The sequence below is a fragment of the Hemicordylus capensis genome, chromosome 4, assembly GCF_027244095.1.
Source record: "Hemicordylus capensis ecotype Gifberg chromosome 4, rHemCap1.1.pri, whole genome shotgun sequence".
Taxonomy (NCBI): domain Eukaryota; kingdom Metazoa; phylum Chordata; class Lepidosauria; order Squamata; family Cordylidae; genus Hemicordylus; species Hemicordylus capensis.
This window is the reverse complement of record NC_069660.1, coordinates 204,946,468-204,968,724: the sequence shown is the minus strand read 5'-3', so window position 1 is coordinate 204,968,724 and position 22,257 is coordinate 204,946,468. Positions and strand designations below refer to the sequence as shown.

The 22,257-nt window shown below is 44.5% G+C and overlaps 1 protein-coding gene across 1 annotated transcript; it reads right to left on the bottom strand.

Moving 5' to 3' along the window:
- Positions 1-3,820: 3,820 nt before the first annotated feature.
- LOC128323207 (uncharacterized) lies at positions 3,821-19,709 on the bottom strand. The gene is made up of 7 exons (XM_053245930.1): positions 19,700-19,709; positions 19,256-19,279; positions 18,503-18,531; positions 16,778-17,294; positions 9,445-9,609; positions 4,855-4,898; positions 3,821-3,867 (listed from the first exon to the last, which is right to left on the bottom strand). Exons 4-7 carry the CDS (start codon positions 17,245-17,247, stop codon positions 3,821-3,823), a joined length of 726 nt encoding a protein of 241 aa, XP_053101905.1. The 5' UTR covers positions 17,248-17,294; positions 18,503-18,531; positions 19,256-19,279; positions 19,700-19,709.
- Between the last annotated feature and the right edge of the window lie 2,548 nt (positions 19,710-22,257).

Sequence of the window (22,257 nt, the reverse complement as noted above, 5' to 3'; positions counted from 1 at the left end):
TCGATTTATATATCGCTCTTCCAAAAATGGCTCAGGTTGATTTACATTAAAATAAAAACAATTAAAACCCAGGACCAGGCCAAACATTTACAACAGTTTAAAAACCTTGGACAGTCAGGTTTTAATGCTCTTCTAAAAACCAATAATGAATTCAAATTATGGATTTCTGCTGGGAGTGCATTCCACAGCCCAGGAGCAGCTACAGAGAAGGCCCGCCTCTGAGTTGCCACCAGATGTGCTGGTGGTAACTGGAGATGGACCTCCTCAAATGACATTAACTTGTGGTGGGGATCATGCAGAAGAAGGCACTCTCTAAGATAACTCGGACCTAAGCCGTTCAAGGCTTTAAAGGTAATAACTAGCACTTTGTATTTTATTTATTATTATTTATTTATTCATTCAATTTTTATACGCCCTTCCGAGCTGGCTCAGGGTAGTTTACAATTAAAAAACAGAAATGATTAAAAACCAATTAAAACAGAAATACAGATATAAACACCAATTTAAAAACATCTTAAAAAACAATTAAACTATCAAAACAATTAAAACCCTGAAAACCGGGTTAACATTAAAACAATTAAAACCAATTAAAAACCCTGAAAGGTCAGGCCAAACAGATGAGTTTTAAGGGCTCTCTTGAAAGTCAGTAAAGAATTAAGATTACGAATTGCCTGGAAACATATCGGTAGCCAGTGCAACTGTTTCAAAACAGGCATAATATGTCCTCTCCGGGTTGGAAACTGAAGTTTCCAAACTACGTACAAGGGCAGCCCCGTGTAGGGCACATTGCAATAGCCAAGCCTGGAGTTTACCAGCTGATGCACTACTATTTTGAGGTTGGCCTCTTCAAGGAATGGACGCAGCTGTCGAATCAGCCGAAACTGATAGAAAGCACTCCTGGCCATGGCCTCCACCTGTGATACCAGGGTGAGGCCTGGGTCCAGGAGTACTCCCAAGGTGCACACCTGCTCCTTCCAGGGAAGTGTAACCCCATCCAGCACAGGAAGGTCTAACTCATCCCTCAGATTCTAATTCCCCCACAATGAGCACCTCCGTCTTGTTTGGATTCAGTTTCAATTTGTTATTCCTCATCCAGCCCATTACTGCCTGTAGGCAGACATTAAGAGAATGAGTGCCATTTCCTGATGATGAAGGTAAAAAGGAGAAGTAGATTTGAGTGTTATCAGCATACTGCTGATAACCTCACCCTGATGACCTCACCCAGTGGTTTCATGTAGATGTTAAAAAGCATTGGTGACAGAATGGAGCCCTGAGAGACTCCATATAATAGCTCCTGTTTAGAGGAGCAGCTGTCACCAAGCTGCACCATCTGGAGGTGGATACAGATATATTTTTCTTCAGCGGAAAAGTGAAAGTAATCTCCTAATCTGACCTGTCCTTTTACAGATCACCTCAATGTAGACAGACTAATTAAATAATAGAACCAGGGGCATAGCAAGGTTGGAGTGGGCCCAGAGACAAGATTTTAAAATGCCCCCCCACTGAAGTATAATGTCTGTCTGTCTATCTATCTATCTATCTATCTATCTATCTATCTATCTATCTATCTATCCTATGTGCCACAATAGAACATCATTCTAAATTATTTTTTTAAAGGGTTTGTAAATTGTGGATGATGCAAGTCTTTTAATGGTACTAGAGAAAGACATGCTGTTCTGGTAGCTCCAGGTCTTAACAATCACATCAATTTCGGAGGATGAATACAACTGAAGGAAGCCCGGGCAGGTGTGCGGCTGGGGGAATCAGTCATGTGACTTGCCTCTGGGGGGCCCCCATGGCAGTGGGCCCCCAGACAACTGTCTCCCCTTGTCCTATTATAGTTACACCCCTGAATAGAACCATGAGAACACTATTACATTTACTAGTCAGATAGAAGCTGCCATAGCGAAGCATATGTAAGAACTGTATATAATTATACTATATATTATATAGGGTATATAAGCACTCCCCGACTTACGAACGCCTAATGTATGTATGGATGACCTCCCTCCCTCAACTCCAGTCCAGTCCAATGCAGCTTCCAGTGCTGCATTGGGATAGAATGGAGGCTCTCTGGGCCCTCACTTTGGAGCAGAGAACCTCACTACAAACCGAGGGTTCAAACTGGAGTCTCTGTAGCGCAACCTCAGGTCATTCGGACTTGTGAAAAGCATGGGATATTTCTGCTGTGAAAAGTATGGGTCAGGATACAATATGGTGATCCTAATGTTGAGTGGCATGTAACAGTTAAGTCTCAAATGTGGCACTCATCAAGAAATTCAATAACAGCAAAGCAAAAATTTGAAGACTGGTATGCTTCTTATATCACACTTAAACTGTTTTGCAAGCATTGATCTTTTTGATATGTTAGTGTTTGAAATCAGTATAAAAATGTTACTCTGTACACCATTTGAATGCATTGCATACTGTATAAATAGTCATCGTATTCATGTTCTTATTTGTATTGATATAATTTATATTCCTGATACAAGGCACTTATTAAAACTTATGGAGTAAGGCCCATTGAATATAGTGGGAAGAATTACCCCTGGGTAAACAGACTTGGGGTCACACTGTTTTGCCTCTTTTGACGATTTCAAAGTATGAGCCTTCACAGTTTATCTTTTTTGATCTAGCATTTAGAAACAAATCTATAATTGCCAAGGCCATTTTAATTGGCTGAGGGTGGCCCTAGAGCCATGCTGTGATTCTGAACGTCAATGTTTTCATTTGGAACTTTACATTGGCAGATCTAGAGACTGTGGAGACTCACAGTACATGTGAAACATCCCTTGTGGCTCCCAGGCAGGAGAGGATACTGTGCATAGTTATTCCACCTAAGGGGGTGGAATAAACTTTTGTACCACATGTGGTTTTAATTTCAGCCAATGTTTGGACAGCAGAACATAAAGCCTTGTCATGGTGAGTTGGCTAGCAGTGCCCTTTTAATGGCCAAATGTTACCCTTTCAAGATCTTGCTTTGTAATAATAAAGACACAGCATGTAGGCAATGCAAAATACTATTATGAAGTCTGGATACATCAAACATACCAACATTTTTGCACTGCAGCCAAGAGAAAACTTAATTTCTGCCACTTAGCTAGGATCCACCCTGTGGAACTGATAGGAGGATTTAGTTCTGAAGGTGGTCAAATACTTCTCCCAGATGTATCTCCATGCAAGATCCCCAGTATCAGTAAGACCACTTGGACCAACGCCTTTCAAGAGCTGGTAAGCTACAAGCTGGAAAATCCCCAGTTCAAGCATTACTGAAACTCCCTAAGTGGCCTTAAGGATACCACTTTTCTCTCAGCCCCCATTCCTGATCTATACTATGGGGATAATAATACTGGCATCACTTGCATTAATGATAATGTACGCAAAGTGCTTTGAACATGTGAAATTTGCTATATAAAGAATATTATTATTTTTATTGTTAGACCTACAGCCACCCAAGTGCCATTCAGTAGGCAGATAACCTTGGCTGTTCAGGGATGAATGAAAAAACATGGAGGGCCAACACCTCTCTTGTCTGTACATCATATACTTTTCACTTCCTGTACATACATTTGCACAGTTACAGAGATAGACAGTTACTTGCTCTAGTACAGCTAATCCACACCTGAAATAATAATGATCCAGAACAGAATGATAAACTGCTACTATTTTAAATTACTATTGGGAACACGACCATGCTCATCTGTCATGCTGTACAAGAAAACTAGGATTACCACCTTCTCTGGCAACTGCATGACATACAGATATTCACTGTATGAAAATATTACCATAATTGCATCTTCATAGGGGGAAGAGCTGTGTGTCATGCAGACATGAAAAGCACAGAACTATTAAGAAAAGGTGGAAACCCTAAAACACAAAAAGGAAAAAGGAAACCATTAGTAATAAAGTGCCACTCAATACAATGGATTTACTTACTTATTCACATACCTATTGCTTTTCAGTGAAAAACTTCTCAAAGCAGTTTACATAGAAAAAAAGGAATGATAACATGGTTCCCTGTCCCCAAAGGGCTCACAATCCCATAAGCACCAGCAACAGTCACTGGAGGGATGCTGTGATGAGATTGAGCACACACACACTCACATGCACAAGGACAAGTGCACACACATTCATGGTGATGGAATGACACTGGATAGCTCTGAAGTATTAATTCACATGAGGCAAAGAGTGAAATACTGTAGGCTGTTGAAATATAGACATGAAATACCAACAGTCTACAAGAGCTTAGTACAGAACTTTTAAATGCACAAGGGTTGAGTGGTAGCTGGTTCCTTAACTCATTCCAAAAGATATTAATTGTGAGCCAAATTCTGTACAAAATTTCAACATTCCATATTCTACACTTCATATGTTGTTACATGCTTCTGAAAGGAGACAACCATCCTTCAGCCTCCCAATGCTAGGAAAAATGAAGCAGACCTCAGAAGTCACAAGAAAGCATATCTGTTGTTGAAAAATGTTAGAATCCTGAGACCACCATACTGAGCTTCCTCAAGGAGCATTCTTAATAAAGTAACATGTATTCATTTCAGTCATGGAAATTTGTTTTAGAGCCTCCTGTTCCAGAGCACAGAGCTTCCTCAAGGATCAAACACTTCCAACCAGCAGGGACCTAAGCTAGGCTTGCCATTAAGCAGGGTGAGGCAGCAGATCTTGGGGTGTCATCAAAGGGTAGCAAATTGCCAGTGCTTTGGTTTATTATTTTAGTTTCAATGTGAGGAGTGTCATCTGGATTCTCTGATTTGAGCACCAAAAATATCTTGGGCTGTTTTCACAAGGATTCAAAGAATAGTGCTTTCTCTGTCATATGTATAGGAAAGGTTGGCCACTTACTTTCATGACTTGGGAAGATATCTGTGACAAAGTTTGACAACTGCCTAATTTTTCATTTAAACATATCAGAGTTTAAACCAGTATAGGTGATTACTGGAAACAAGTACAAATAAAATATATGCAAAAATAATCACAAGTGGTATCTGAATAAATTTGCAAATTATACTTGATGTGGACTGGAAACACAATTTCTCTTTCCTGTCATTTACCAGGCAAGTCAATTTACATATATAAGATAAAGGTAAAAGACTCCATTTTATCATAGTTAAGAACTTTTAAGTTCTGTTTATTTGAATACACATTTCTACACTTCAGACAGTCTTGCCCTGGTTTAATAGTAATTCCCTCTTACCTTAGAACTGAAGTTCTCTGAGAGGAGATAACGATTTCTAACAAAGAATTCCCAGACCAAACTACAGCTTTCAGGATTCTCTGGGAAAGGTCAAAACAGAGAAACTGGTATAAATCTAATATAAGTTTCTGGTGTAGATATGCCCAATGGGAGATGAAGCATGTGCTTAAATCTCTTCCATTGATTGAAACACATAAGCCTTAACATGCTCCAACTTAACTGGACCATGCCTTTATGTCATTTATTTACACAAATAAAGCCTTTCTTGACAATATGTAATATGCAAAAAAATGAAAATGTGTGTGTGAGGTTTTTGGCTTTGTTTTAATTTGGCGTATTTAGCATTAGGCACTGGAGAGAAACTCTAACTACCTTAATATTTTTTTTAATAAAACCCCCTCATTTAGTTTAGCAATATGAAATGGAAGGTTAAAGAACGGGATATGCTTAATAAAACTGTTTTCCACAGGCGTGCCTTGTATTACAGCCTATGTCCCTGGACCACCTTGGCTCAGTGTAGGAGTCATGGGTGTGGTGACTGTTTCCTGGCACAAGGAAAGATTTCAGGAAAGCGTTGGCTGTGCCTTCTCCACCCAGACAGGTTCTTGACCCCGATTTACAAGTGACAGAGGCTTTGTGTGCATACATAAATCTGACAAGATCCTCAGGGTACAGCAGCTCTCAATACTCTTATTGTAAAGTCTGTTCTCCTTAAAATACAAATGTATACAATTGTGTGCCAAAGGGAATCCAAGCTTGAATTACAGGGTGCTTCCTGAGCAGCTGTGCCATCTGGGCTGAAGATTTCATATTTTCGTCTTCACAGCTCAAGCGGGTTAATAACTTTTCAAGCACTTCTTATCTGAAATAGCAGATGTGTTAAAGAATAATGCTGGATAATTAGATTATTTCTAAAAGGCAAAAAACATGCAGAGGATAAGTTGTGATATGGAATGCAGAAATTGTACACACAATGCACAAGTAGAATGCTATAAATATTAATTACACATTCAGTATGGATAGATAGACAGACAGATAGATACTTTATTTACAGCCGATGGCCAAAACAAAGCAACAACACGAACAATAAACATTATTTCAGCATTCAACCTCAACCATTAACTTTAGCATCAATCAATGAACTACGAATTCTACTTGCAATGTAACAAAATTTTACTACAACATGAGAGATGCAGAGTGCATTATCTTCAAGTAAAAACTTTACCAGCAAATAACCCGATTGACTTTGAAATCTAGAAAGAAGAAGCAAAATCAAATGATATCTAATATTTCTAAATAATCTACAGTGTAATAAAATATGAGCGATTGATTCAGGTTTGCCCGAACCACAAGGGCACAAGCAAGCTTCCAGGGATATACAAATGTTTTTAATAATAATAATAATAATAATAATAATAATAATAATAATAAAAAGATGTTGAAATCTCCCCGTTAATATAGCTGAAGGGAGGGCTATTTTTGTTAAAATAGCCACCACACATTTATTTATTTGTTTATGTATTTATTTATTTGTTCGATTTTTAGAACACCCTTACAAAATAGCTCACAAACATCAAAGACCCTTTAAAACAATTTAAGAGCACTGGAAGGCCAGGCCGAACAGGTAGGTCTTTAGGGCTCTCCTAAATTCCAATAAAGAATTCAAATTATGGATGTCTGCAGGGAGCACATTCCACAGTCCAGGAGCGTCTACAGAGAAGGCCCGCCTCTGGGTCACCACAAGATGAGCTGGTGGCAACTGGAGCCGGACCTCCTCAGATGATCTTAGTGTGCAGTGGGGATCAGACCGAAGAAGGCGCTCTGGGTCATGCCAGGGCTCGCAGGGTTCATTTATGCATGTGTGGTGGCGGCCAAAATGGCCACCGCCATGCACTACAGAGGCCCAAATGGGCCAAAAATGATCAATTTCCCGGGCCACAGTGGTGACTTCAGAGACCAGCGAGGGGCGAGGGGAACTTTGGGAACCTTTGCGGAACACACACACACACATACACGGCATACAGGAAGCCCTCCAGAGCGGCTAAAGGTACTTTAAATTTAATTTTTAAAAAAATATTATGGGACTTCCAACTACAAACAGACAAACATCTGCCACACAATACACCAGATATAACTGTAGTCGAGAAGAAAGAAAAACAATTCAAAATAATCAACATAGCAATACCAGGGGATAGCAGAATAGAAGAAAATAAAACAGAAAAAATCACCAAATACAAAGATCTACACATTGAAATTGAAAGGCTGTGGCAGAAAAAGACCAAAATAATCCCAATGGTAATTGCCCCCCTAGGTGCAATTCCAAAACAACTTGAAGAGCACCTCAACACCATAGGGGCCACAGAAATCACCATCAGCCAATTACAAAAAGCAACTTTACTGGGAACAGCCTATATTCTGTGACAATATCTATAATAACAGCAACAACATTGATAATAAAATTCAGCCATCCCAGGTCTTTGGGAAGGACCCGATGTCTGGATAAAACAAACCAGTCAATAACACCTGTCTGACTGTGTTAATAAATAATAATAGATGTTGAAATCTCTCCATTAATATAGCTGAAGGGAAGGCTATTTTTGTTAAAATGGCCACCACACATGAGCAAATGACATCTGCGAGGCCCTGGGCCATGCCAGGGCTCACAGGGTTCATTTATGCATGTGCGGTGGTGGCCAAAATGGCCACCGCCATGCACTACAGAGGCCTGAATGGGCCAAAAATGATCAATTTTCCAGACCGTGGTGATGACTTCAGAGGCCGGGAGGGGACCTTTGTGCCCCCCCCACAGCATACAGGGAGCCCACCGAAGGGGCTAAAGGTACTTTAAATTAATTTTAATTTTTTTAAAAAATCACGAACATGTCCAGAGGTTCCATTCCATTCCAGATGGAACTGGGGTGGGTGGGTTGGTTTGATCCCAAACCCCTGAACCTCCAGACTGCCGGACCGGTCCACACATCTCTAATAGGCCTAGGTGTAGCCAAAAGAAACCCAGGCACAAGTCCCACTGGCCGAAGGTGAAGCTTCAGCCAGCAGAAAATAATCTGCAATCATGCCCTGGTCTCAGTCCTCCACAACCCAGCCTCCTGTCGTAGCACCACATTAGGGGTGCATCTAGGTGTACCAAAAAGCACTCTTAGAAAGCCCAACTGAACCCGCTGTAGGGGAATAAAACTATCAAAGGGGCCTAATTGAACTCCATACAAAATCTGTGGTACAGTTTTAGCGAGGAACCGTTTAATGGCAGCAGGAATATATCTGCCTCCCTGCACACGGTGAAATCTCAGAATAGCAACCCTGCTTCATTGAGCCAAATCAGAAACCATTCTAGCATGAGCATGTTGCCTGTTGTTATACTGAAATATCACACCAAGATATTTGATTTGCTTTACTTTCTCAACTTGATGTCCCCCAACAGTACATCTAAAACTCTTAGCTTTATTGTTAAAGCAAACTATTTTCATTTTGGAATAACTGATGACCAAATGTTCCTCCTGACAATGTGTAACCAGAGTCCCCAGAGCTCTCGTAAGGCCTGATCTTGTTTGGGAAAGAATCACTGCATCATCAGCATACATCAATAATGGCAGCCTTCTGTTTGCTAATATAGGGGCAAAAGTATCCAATTTATGTAAATGTTTAATTAAATCAGTTACTTAAAAATTAAACAAAAAAGGTGCAAGTATACACCCTTGTCTCACACCTTTTGTAGTTGGAATTACTTCGATAAGTGACCAGTAGAGTTCAAACACACACAAAGAGAAGAGTTCTCGTGTAATTTATAAAGTAACAGTAAGAGCCACTTAACAATTGTTGTATTAGCCAACTTTGCCCACAATAAATTTCTAGAAATACAATCAAAGGCTGAATGGAAGCCAACAAATGCAGCCAAAAGCAATCGTTTACCCAAGGAAATGTACTTTTCAATAAGATGTTGCAGGATTAAGCAATGATCTATAACTGATCTGCCCTGTCTAAAGCCAGCTTGCTCATCTTCTAATAAGCCTTCCTGGTCCAGCCAGGAACATAATTTTATACATGGATGTTTCACATATGATTTGCTTATTATATGTAAGAGACTTATTGGTTTGTAGTTAGATGGATCTTCTCTTTTCCCTTTCTTGAAAATCGGGACAACAATAGCCATACCCCAGTTCTTTGGGATGTGTTCCATCTGATCAATATAGGTGAATAAAGCAACCAACACAGGAGCTCACCAATCATTGTGGACCTTCAGGAGATCAGGAGGAATAAAGTCATTTCCTGGGGCTTTCACGCCTTTAATTTTGGAAATCAGTTGCTTGATCTCTTGAGGAGATACAGCAGGCCACTGAGGCAAATCTCCTAAAGGTAGATCCAAGCAAAAATGTGCACTCTGATCACTATATGAACACGCAAAGTGAGACTCCCAGATTTCCGCTGGGATCAAAGAATCCCTGTTTTCATTGAAGGAACTGGCAGAGGCAGAAATTAGCCTCAAAAACCCCACTGAGTCCTTATTCTTAACTGTATTAAGGAGCAATAGCCAATTTTCCTGCATGGCAGCTTTTTTCTTGCTCCTCAGGAGTGCCCTATAGGCTCTCTTCTTCTTAGCTAGTTCCAATTTCGACAACAGGGTCAGATTATTTTTAAACTGAACAGAAAAAGAGACCAGATCCCTTTTTGCCACTATACAATCCTGGTCAAACCATTTTTTAAGGTGTCTAGGTCTACGAGAAAGATAGATATGACATGTTCTAGTCAGAAACGGTTCCAAGTATTGTACAAGCACATCATAGGCAGGGTTTGTGGTGGGATAATTCCTAGAAGCTCCTATTGTGGAAGATGTCATTGCTGCAGAAATGATAGCATCATTGAAAATAGTTTCTTCCCCAAACCTCTGTCTCGTTTTTGGCAGAGCGATGTATTTCCACTCTTTAGCTTGTTGTTGTTGTTGTTTATTTACGATCTTAGATCAAACATACACTCTTTATCTTTTTAAAGAGTGCAAATCAAAATCTGTATGTTGGAATTGCCAGATCTTGACCTGTTCAGTGCCTGTTGCTTTAATAGGAATGTTGACATGTGACATCATTAGGGAGCAGAGTCTTCTGACTCAGAGGACCATTTGTCCATTATTTAGTTTGCCCATTTCCCATTTGTGCAACTAGAGTTGCCGTATTTTGGTTTTTAAAAATCCTGGCACCTCAGGCTGTGTGCCTCTGACCTTGTACAGAGTATTGTTCCCCTGAATGCAACAGGAGTCATTTTTAAAGAATCTAAGGCTAAGAACTGTGGACCGTGCTCAAATTGGCACAAATGGAAGGTAGATTGCAGGAGACCTTCTCCATCCCCTCTCCTCCTTTCCGCTGCATCCCCGTGCAGGTGAAATCAACCAAGTCACTTAATGCAGTTTAAATATTATGCTGAATGCAAATTCAAAAGTTGGTTATGGGGCCATAGTTCAGTGGAAGAACATTTTTGCATGCAAAAGGTTCAATCCCTAGCATCTCCAGATAGGACTGGGAAAGATTCCTCCCTGCCACGCTGGAGAGCCACTACCAGTCAGTAGAGACAATACTGAGCTAGATGGACCAATGGTCTGACTTGGTATAAGGTAGCTTCTTATGTTCTAATATGTATCTTTTGAAGAGCTACTGTGAGGATTGGGGGATGCATGTTGCTGGATGGCATGATGCACAGGCTGCAGGTGGAGGTGGGAACCTGCTGAAAGTGGCTGCAAGCTGCTTTAGAAATCTGTGTCCTTAAGCAAATTCAGAGTGCCAGAGGCCTATCTAGGGAAAATATCGCCTAGGGCAAGCAGTGAAATTGCGCCCCTGTCCAAACAGGAATGATGGGACTTGTAGTCAACAATATCTGGAAATCCCTGTTAAAAGGAACACTGTACCATCTAGACATGGTTGTTGATCAAAACCTGAAAACATGAGCCATCTCTGTAAAAGACTTAGAACAACAGTCAGGAGTTATGTGAGGATTCCAAGTGTCATTTTCTGTCTCATCTCATGCTTTTTTAAAAACATGACTTTGTCCTAGAGGATCACCTGCCCAAATAGCCACTAGCAAAATCGGGGAAGAAGAAGGTGGCGGGGGGAGTCTATAAACCAGTGAATGATTCCTGCCAGCCTTTGTCTTGTGATGATTGTTGGCTCATGATGGGGTATATGTGCATTCACCACACTAGTGCTTACTTTGACACCAGGAGGGAGGAGGATACATTAGTTTGCCACACTAGACAGAGGCATTTGCAACAGGAGCAGACAGCCAAGTTCTGCCAGGGCCAAAACCAGCCCCTGCCAGACTAAGAAATCATTGTAATTTGCCCCTTCCTGTCACAAGCAGCGTGCTGTTCGTTTATTATTGACCGTAACTCTCAGATATCCCAGTCATGGATGGAAAATTCAATTTACAAGAGACACATTTTCTTCATGGGAGTTTCTTCTGTGCAGGTGTTGTGCAGAAACCCATGTGTAGTGACCGCCAGGGGCATAGCAAGGTTGGAATGGGCCCAGAGATGAGATTTTAAAATGGGCCCCCAGCCCCTCAAAGTCCAGGGCCTCCACACACCCCAGGCCCCCAAGGATTTAAGTCTGATATTTCAAAATAAGCATGCTGCCTGGAAATACATTTCACTGAACACACACACTTCACAATATATAGTGATATACATTGAGTACTATATGTTTGTGCTACTTTTAATGCCTAGAACACACTAGAAACACTAATTATTAAAATGGCCCCCTCACTGCAGATTAGCAAAGGAGACTTTCAACCATGCAGGGTGAGCCTATGTTTGTTTTCTCAGAATTCTGAACAAATTCAGTCAAGTTTGATTCCAGGAGGTTTTTTACATGGGTCTTTTAAAGCCCTTTAACACACATCTCCTCTGGAATGGAGGTGCTGCATTCACATGTTGGCCAGATTTACCCTGAAGTCCCTGCAAGTTATTGGGGAGCAGTTCACACATAAGAAAAATAAAATAAAATAAAACAAAAGCACACACATGCTTCACAGTTCTCACTCAGACCTTCTGGGTTGCAAAACAACTTGAACATAAGTGCATTTATGAGTGAGTGAGTGAGTGAGTGAATGAATGAATGAATATAATATTGTTCCAGAAGTTTTTGTAATTTTCTTCCATGAAACAAGCCACTTATAGGGCTTTTTAGATAGTTTTTGTTTTTAAAGCCAGCAAAGTTTCCACTCTGTTTTAAATTAAATATTCAGACTTCTCAGTCTCCTCCCACCACCACCCATATCAAAGCCCTATGGCAAGCAGACCCCTATATATGGGGGGGAGTAAACCACAAAATGTTCTGGGCAGAGGGTCTGCTGCTGCAAAGAACTCTGCCTGCCTTCTTCTTCCTGGCTTCCTTGGGGCCTGCCAAGTTCAGGCTTCAGGGAGGCCTACAGGGAGGCCTCTCTGTAAGCCCTGCCCACCCACCAATCAGCTGAGAGGCGGGGAGAGAAGAGCTGCTCTGCAGTTTGCAGGCCCAGCCCGTGGAGGATCCTAGGCCTCACAGAAGGCAAGCAGGATGGCAAGTGGCTGAGGGGCCCTGGGGCTGGGCAGGTGGGCAATGGGGTGGGGGTGGCAGGAACTGGCGTGGCGCCCTCCCCTCAGTGGCGCCTAGGGCACCTGCCCTGGCTGCCCCACCCAGTTCCACCCATGATCACTGCATTCATGGACACAGCACTCTTATGCTAAAGTGTTTTTCTAGGTACTAAGCCCGATTTTTTAATTAATATTATAATAAGGTAAACTTTATAGTTTTTATTTCAGAAAAGAGGTGCGCGGGAAGTCCAATTGTGTTTATTATGGATGATTATTGTTAAAAATTAATAAAAATTAATTTTTTAGAAAAAGTACTAAGCCCAATGTATCCCATTCACAAGGCACCTTCTGTTGATTCTAATGACTCTTCCCAGTGCATGCATGATAAGCATCAAGAGCAAACATGTTTTGCCCTTGACCATCTTTAAGGGCTCTTAGAGATGGTCAAGGACAGGCATTTGGTCACTGAGCTGTGTAGCTAAGATAGGCTCAAATGCAGCGTTTCCTGCATTGCTGTCTTATTTCATAGTCATATCAAATCTAGCATCTGCAGTGACAGGTGTTCCAATTCAGGCTTTCCTTCTCTCTCCCCTTGCAGAAAAATGGCCTGGAGGCTAAAAGTATATTCTCATTGCTGATCCTGCATTTGGGAGGGGGCCTGCTATGTAGGGTGCCTCTTCATTGTCTTTCCCTGAAGTATCAGCAGGGATGGATTGCCCTGGGTGGAAGTCTGGTGCAGAACTTCCATGATATAGATGTCGTCTCCTGTCTCTTTGAGTTCTTTCCCCCAAGTGTGGATTGCCCATACTTGGGAGATTGCTCATAGCAGGGATGGGATGTCCTGGATGGGGACCCGATGCAGAGTTTGCCTCTTTAGGTCCTTTTCTCTGAGTCTCAGCAGAGATGGAAGGCCCTGGGAGAGGGCCTAATACAGAGGTTGCTTCTTTTGGGTTATTTCCTTGGAAGATCAGCAGTGATGGAACATCCTCAAAGGGAATCTGATATGGAGGTTGCTTCTTTTGGTTCTTTCCTTGGAAGATCAACAGGGCCGGAAGGCCCTGGGAGGAGGCTGATATCGATGTTGCCTTTTTCGTTCTCTACTGGGAGCTCTACAGAGCTCATGCTCTACAGAGAGCCACCCCCATGGCTTTTCTTCCTGCAAAGGAAATGGGGGAAGATTTCCTCCTAGCTGCTCCCCCAGGGCCAAATCAGTCACTCAGCTTGACTCTTTGCCTGGATCCAAGCCTCCAGCCGCTGCTTTGGCTCTTGGTGGAAAATAAGGGGGCTGGAGAATAACGTTTGGCCTCCTTCCCATTTGGAACACTTGACCTCGTTTCCATTATTCCTGCCACCCAGCAGCCCTGAGTGGTTCACCTAACCCAGGGCTGCACCACTTGGGCCTTCCAGCTGTTGTTGGGTTACAGCTCCCATAGTCCCCAGTTGCACTAGCCAGTAGTCAGGGTTGATGGGAACTGTAGTCAAACAGCAGCTGGAGGGCTGGTGTTGTACAGCCCTGCCCTAAATCAAGCTTCCCCTTCTGCATCACCACTCCATCCTCTTCCACAAGAGGCAGATCCCTCTTCAGGGCCAAAATCAGGCCTCCTAGCCATACATATTGGGGCAGACAAGCTCTGTATAAGCCTCCTGGCAAGGAGCAGTCTATCTTGAGCTACCTCTTGAACCTCTCAGAACATCTCTTGGCCCCAAGAGGACTGGCCATAGAGCCTTTTCTGTGGCTGGGTTTGACCCAAAGACACTTTTACCCAACTCTGCCCAAAGAATATTCAAAGTAAGACAACTTTATTTTCTTTTAAATCAACTTTTTAATTTTTAAGCAGTAAATATGCATGCTCTATTGCTGTTTTATCTCTACATCCTATCCTATTAAAACAAATGTTTAATATTTTTAAAATAAATATGCAGCATTTTATTGCTGGTTTTTGTCTTTCTCTTTTTCCTCCTCAACATCCAGCTCCCTTGGAGGAACCAGGATCCCAATAGTGGCTTCCACACTTGCCAGTCTGCTCTGCAGTCTTCGGAGCTCTCCCCTCAGTGCCTTGAGGTTTTGCAAACATTCCTCGCAGATGCGGAGGTCTCTTTGGCCTTGAAGGAAAGAAAACAAACAGGGTCAAGGGGCCTGTCCTCCACAATACCAGTCCCTGCACTGACTTCTAGTCCCTTTCCATGCCCAGCACCGACTTCCCATCTCTACCTTGAAAACCCTCCATGGCTATGCCCCACCCTGTCCCTCTGCACTGATCCTCCCCCCTCCCCCAACTTGCACCCCGTCAGGTTGGTTTTTGCTCCTCCAGCTTCTGTCTTCAGCCACCTGGAGGTCTCCTGCTCTCTAAAACTACTCTTTTTCTTCTCCCTCGCTGACCCTTGGGTCTGGAACTGCCACTCATGTGGGCTCACATCTCTGTCCTATCCTTCCAATGCAACCCACCTCCTCTGTGCAGCTTTTGGCTTAATGCCTCAGGAGAGGCAGCTCCATCAGCTTGAACTGAATGCCCCTTATGCTTTCCTCCTCTTCCTCACTTCTCTCTCCAAAGCCAAACTTTAGACTGAATGCTCCTGGTGGCCGGGAACTTTTGCCCATGTACATTGACGATGCTATAAGGAGGATTGTGATAAGCACAATTGTATGTCATCCTCCTTGGTTTCTTGTTTCAGCCTAGCTTGAACTCAAAAGGGCTGATATTAGCATTCATATTATTAGCATTCATGAATTTAATATTCACATTCTGCTCTTCCTCAAGCAGCTCAGGGAGGTATACATGGTTATTTTTTTTCCTCCTAACAACCCAAAAAGTTAAGTTAGACTGCGGGACAAGTGACTGGCCCAAAGTCACCCAGTGAGGTTCATGACTGGATGAGAATTCAAACCCGGGTCTCCCTGGTCCTAAGGAGGTGCAGTTGAAATACATACACATCGTTCCCCCGCTTGTCCCACCTCAACTTCCCTCTCCTTCCTCTATTGCTTGCCCATCTCTGTTTTTAGACTAAAAGTGTTTTAGATTGTAAAACAACAATGAGGATGGAAAAGGGGTGCTGCCTCTGTGAGACTTACGGTCATTCAGCTGATGGAACTGCAAATCCATCAAACTCTGCAGAGTTTCTTTTACATCGCTGAGTTCCAGCTCTAGAGGATGTGGGGAAGGAGGAGGAGGGGAAGAGGGATGCAGGAGGAAAGAAGAGGTGGAGGGTGGGATGGAGCCAACTTCCAGCGAGGCAGTAGATAATAATGAACCGGACCCAGGGGGGCGGAGACATGCAGCAGGGCCTTCAGGAACATCTGCAAGAGAGAAGAAGCAACAGGTGGTCAGACGCAAACTCTGGCATACTACCTCACCCGCCATCACTTGCCCTCACTGCTCACCATGAGAAGCTGGAAGGGATCCTGGCATTGAAGTTGCCTCATTGAGTTCTCCCTCAATGATGCAAGGTGATGCAAGGTTCTGGAAGGGATCTTGGCACCGACATTTCCTCACTGAGCTCTTGCTCCAGAATATCAGTGGGGACGTGAAGTTCTGGAAGGGATCCTGGCACCAACGTTTCCTCATTGAGCTCTTCCTCCAGAATATCTGTGGGGACGCGAGGTTCTGGAAGGGATCCTAGCATTGATCGCCGGAGGCCCAGTCTACCCAGCGATCGGAGGCCCGGTCTACCCGGCCCTTTCCCGGCAGGTAGACCGGGCCTCCGGCGAACGGCGTGCTTTGCGGCGCGCGCAAAACACCATTATGCCGGAGGCCTTCCAAACGAGAGGAGCTCTGTGCCGGAGCTCCTCTCGTTTCCTATCGGGTGAGCGGTGAGCGGGTGAGCGGGCGGGCAGGCAGCTAGCTGGGAGGGAGGGAGGGCTGGCACTGGGAGTTCTTTCACCGCCGCCGCCGCCGTGGCAGCGGGGGGGGGGCTGGTTTCCAGCGCCCCTATACTAGAAAATACGGGCGCTGGCGGGGGCAAGGAGGCGGGAGGGCTAAGCAAGCCCTCCCCGCCCTAAAAACAAGGCCCCCCTTCGGTGCCGGTCTGGACTTCTCCGGACCGTGCACATCACTACTGAGGTTGCTTCATTGAGCTCTTTCCCCAGAATGTCAGTGGGTACATGAAGTCCTGGAAGGAGTCCTGGCACCAAGGTTGCTTCATTGGGCTCTTCCCCCAGAATGTCATTGGTGATGCAAGGTTCTGGAAGGGATCTTGGCACCGACATTTCCTCACTGAGCTCTTGCTCCAGAATATCAGTGGGGACGTGAAGTTCTGGAAGGGATCCTGGCACCAACGTTTCCTCATTGAGCTCTTCCTCCAGAATATCTGTGGGGACGCGAGGTTCTGGAAGGGATCCTAGCATTGATGTTTCCTCATTGAGCTCTTTCCCCAGAATGTCAGTGGGGACATGAAGTCCTGGAAGGGGTCCTGGAGCCAAGGTTGCCTCATTGGGCTCTTCCCCCAGAGGGTCTCCCAGAACATGGTGCAACATGGGTCCCCCAGGACATGGAGCAACATGGGTTGGATTTCTGGGATGACCTGAAAGAGAAATAAAGCAGGAATCTGGAAATGAGGATGGCCCATAGCCCTGATAGAAATTGCCTCCCCTTTCTGCCTAGGTTAACCAGTGCAGCCTGGGATTGTGGGTGAGGTGGTCCACCCAAGCAAACAAGCAAGGGATGAAGAGGAATATATTGCATAGCACTGGCAAGACAGCCCTCACCAACTACGCTTCAGAAGGGAGTGCAATGGCCAGGCTCTATCTGCTGAACATACCAATGCAGCTGCCTTCTACCAAGTCATACCCCTGGCTCACTTTGCCCAACTCTGGTTGACAGCCGCTCTTGGGCCGAAGCCTTTCCCTAGCTAGCTAAAATCCTTTAACAGAAGATGAAGAAGACTCAACCCAAGACCTTGTGCATGCAAAGCACCTGTTCCACTACTGGACTATGGGCCCTCCCATACCTGTGAGGAAAGAGGCTTCTCCTTTGAGCAGAGTGGGAGCTGATGGTTCACATGGACTAAACAATGCATTTGCTCTCTGGCTGAAGCAACAACCCCCAGTTACAGCCTTTTGACCTATGTGCGGGGGTAGGGGTGGGGCTTGAAAATCTGCATGGACGCCATAAGTAGGAAGCATAGCTATGATCTGAGGAATGCAGGCCCAGCTCCAAGGGGCAGAAAACTGGGGTCAGAGAGAGAAAGAGTCTCTTTGGACTGATCTCAGAGCTCATTGGCCAGGAAATGTTGCCCTTGTTTGCAGGTGATCCTCCATTTCCATCTTGACCCATGTAATTGTCAAAAAAAAGAGATGCTTTGGAAACAAGACACCTGCATTCTTTAGCTTCCTCTTCTCCAAGGCAGGGGGAACAAGGCGCAAAGGATGACTTGGGGCTGGGTGTGGGCAAAAGGTTCTTGCAGGGCTTTTCAAGAAGTGCACCACCTCCAAGGGAGAATTACCAAACCTGCCTGCCTGCTGCCACAGCCCCTTCCCCATCTTCTCCTAGAAGGGAGGGTATCCAGATGTGACTCGCCCAGGCCCCCTGGTCTCCTCCAACACTTTTGGCTGCAACAAGTGCCAACAGCAAAGGCTAGAGGTGGATGAACCTGCCCTCCTGCCATTCATCCATCAGATGGACGTCTGCCTATCTCTCTCCATTGTCAAAGTGAAACAGGACTCCAAGGAGACACTCCCTGGGGGGTTAAGGAGCCCTGAGAAGAAGCATGCACTCTCGTCATCCACTTACCAGTCTGTGCCCCCTCTTCATCTTCATCCCTGCAGAGATAAGGAGAAACATTCTTAGTAGCGAATCACAGGAAATTGAGCGGTCCCCCCAGTAATCCTAGGGGGTGCTGTGCCATCCCAAGCATGCCCTCACCCATAATCCTTCTAGAAGGCGTTGCTAATTTTGGATGATTCAATACTTGGGAGCAGTGAAAGTAATTGCTATTGAAAGTCACTCACTACATTTTGCTCAGATTGTTTTCACGGGGATTGACTGGTTGACAGGACGGGGGGCAGACCCACTCTCGTAGTTTATAGATATGAAACCAGCATTCCCACCCCTCTCCAGAGAAGATTTTCAACTTTTAAAAAAGCCCCCCCCCCGCAAAAGGGGGACACTTCAGCTAAAAGAACATACATACTGTTTTGGTTTTTAAAATTTGAATAAGAGGGTTTAAATTTGTGACAACTCGAATCCCCACCTGTATGTTCCCCAGACTATGGGAAACACCTATATCGGGCAGCAGTGATATAGGAAGATGCTGAAAGGCATCATCTCATACTGCGTGGGAGATGGCAATGGTAAACCCCTCCTGTATTCTACCAAAGGCAACCACAGGACTCTGTGGTCACCAGGAGTTGACACTGACTCAATGGCACACTTTTACCTGGGTTTGGGCTATGTCTGAACAACCCCCTCCACACCCATCCCTTCAGATGGCCACACCAGAGCCAAAAGGATTAAGAGGAGTCAAGAGGGGGGAAAGCAACTCACTTTGGTTCTGCCTCTAGGTGAGACCTATGGGAACATGAAAGACGAAAAGGTTAGGCATGTTCTTGGAAATAACATGGGGGTTTGGGGGGGGGCAGCTTTTGAAGTCAGCTTCAACTGGTGGGCAGGATTCCCCCCCCCCGCCCCCCGCAAAAAAAGCCCCAAGTGGGCCCACAGGGGCCAGCCAGTAGCTCCTGGGTGCTACAGTTTCACAGGTCTAGGACCTGTAAGCTTAAGAAATACAGTGGAAATCAGCCCAGCAAGTGACCTTCGAGGGCCACCTGCATTTCAAGGAGAAGCTGTGTGGTGTGAATACCGGTGGTGAACTTGTGACCACTGAAGTTCACATAGGGAGCGCAATGGCATGTAAAACAATGGAAGGGCATCTTTAAAAACCAAGTCCAGGCAGCCATTAGATTTTGCTTCCCCATCATGCCGGAGACTTACCTACAGTTCACCCATGACCAGCAGCCAACCATCCTGACAGCTAAGATGATAAGCTGATGATAAATGGACAGCCAAAGACAGCCAACTTATCAAAGATGCTGCAGCTTATCTAGAATGCTGCCAGGTGAGCCTCCTGCAGAATCCTCGCAGGTCTCCAAGGGGAACCATGACGGCACAATTCTGTGGCTGATTGTGAGATCGCAAGATCAGTTACTGGCCATGCTGGTTCTGGTTTGAATCCAAACACTGTCTTGCTTGTGCAGCTCAAAGTGTCAAAGCACCAGGGGAGAGTCACCCCTGTCCTGCCCTCCCTGCTCCCCACATGTTTTCCACCTAATCACTTGCTGAAGTCCCTTAGCTAGGAAATCCCTCTACATCACATTTAGCACTAAGGCCCGTCTCTGTTCAGAATACACAAAAAAGAAAGCCAATTAACTTATGGAACTAGGTGTGGTGATGATCCCTGGCTTAGATGGGTTTGAAAGGGGGTTAGAAACATTCATGGAGGAGGAGAGGCCCCTCTGTGGCGATTAGTCAGGATGGCTATAGAGAACCTCGAGGTGCACAGGCTGAATCCCAGATGCTGGGGACATGCAATGGGTGTGGCTGTTGCCTTTGCACTCTTTCATGAGTTACAGAGGACTCAGATGTTACAGAGGACTCAGATGTTACAGAGGACTCATGCAGGCTTATTATAAACCTGCACTAGCAGTGGCTGCAGCCCGCCCCTATCCACAAGCATCCCCTTCCTTCAGCATTTGCTAACAGAAGGGAAAAGGCAAATGAATAGAAAGTGACAGAGAGGGAAGGAGGGGGAAATGAGAAGGACAAAGAAAGAGGGGAAGCAAGAAAAATGATGGTGCCTCACAAAGAATGAGCGAGAGAAACAGAAGGCTGTAATGTACTTCTTGTATAAGGTTATGAAATGGAAAACAAACAATATTCAATATCTTGCCCCACCCCACCCCGTTACATCTTCAGAAACAACCTACAGTATGTCCTTATTAAACTCCATAGGCCCAACTGCACAACATCTTAGTTTCCACTGCACTTTTTAAAAAAATGCACTGCATAGAATGCACCCAGCTGCACATCAAAATGAACCTTGGACTAAGGGACCGCCTATTTGGCCTCCCCAAAGACCCACCATGACAGCTCATGGCCCCACAGTGGATGGATGAATCCTCCCAAGGATGCTACTCTTACATTTTTAGGGGATAGGCCAGGAGCATTCTAGCTATTGCTCGCTTATAGCTATTATTTTTGCCACTGTTTTAAAACCACATGTTGTTGTTGTTGGAAGTGCTTTTGCTTAATGTCTTGCTGACATTCTGTCAGCTGGTATGTATCCTTCATTTCCTGCCCTTCTGGCTGCTGCTGCCACCAACAGCACTGCAATTACTCTCCAGTATATTGTTTTATCAGTCACCTTAAGTGGCGCAGTGGGGAATGCTTGACTAACAAGTAGAAGGTTGTCGGTTTGAATCTCCACTGGTACTATATCGGGCAGCAGTGATATAGGAAGGTGCTGAAAGGCATCGTCTCATACTGCACAGGAGGAGGCAATGGTAAGCCCCTCCTGTATTCTACCAAAAGAAAACTACAGGGCTCTGTGGGCGCCAGGAGTCGAAATGCCCACTATAGGTGTTTACTATAGTCTGGGAAACAGACCAGTGGGGATTTGAACTGGCAATCTTCTGCTTGTTGGTCAAGCATTTCCCCTCTGCACCACTTAAGGTGGTGTAGTCACTATAACCGGGCTCCATTTGGCACTATGGTCGGTCAGAAAGCTTTCCCACTTGGGAAAAACAGGAGAGAGCCCACCGGGAGCTTTCATAACACATTGTATACATGAGTTGAGAGATTTTGTCCAATAAAGACTTGTTTTGGGTAGGTTGCGGTGGGCAGTCATGTTAAAGAACTCAAGTTGGTTTGAAAAGTTGTATAGTTGGTTATGTTTGTGTAATATTAGGGTTGTTTTGACTGCTTTGACTGTTTTGACTGCTTGTTTTAAGGCAAGTATTAGGCCCAAGACTGTAACAATTATTGTGGAGAACTTTGTTATGGGGGCTATAGTTATTGTTGTGGTTTGGTTGGTTGAATTGTTAGTGAAATCAAAAGGCCTGCTGCAGTGCTTCTTACCTTAGCAACAAAAGAATGCAGGATATACATAGAATACAATATGTTCAATTATACATACATATTCACCCAGTATGTAGGGTGGAGGGGAGTGGGGGAGGAACATAGGTAGTTGGAGGGGGGGAAGTAAAAAGTCAGCAGAGTGGGGGAAGTAAAAAGTCAGCGGAGGTGGGGGGGGGACAGGAGAAAGCTCACCAGCTGAAGCTTTCTCCGCAGTGCTTATATTGCTTTTGTTTTTTTAGGGAGGAAAGTTTTAGCAATGCCCCACTTGCAGCTCCACCCACCACCATTGGCACCACCCATCACTTGACCTGCATGCCACTCACCCAATCTCAGGAGTCCCCAATGTCCACAGTGGCTGACAGTGGCACTAATCTAACTGGCTGACATACTGCGCAATGCCTTGTAATGGAACGTGT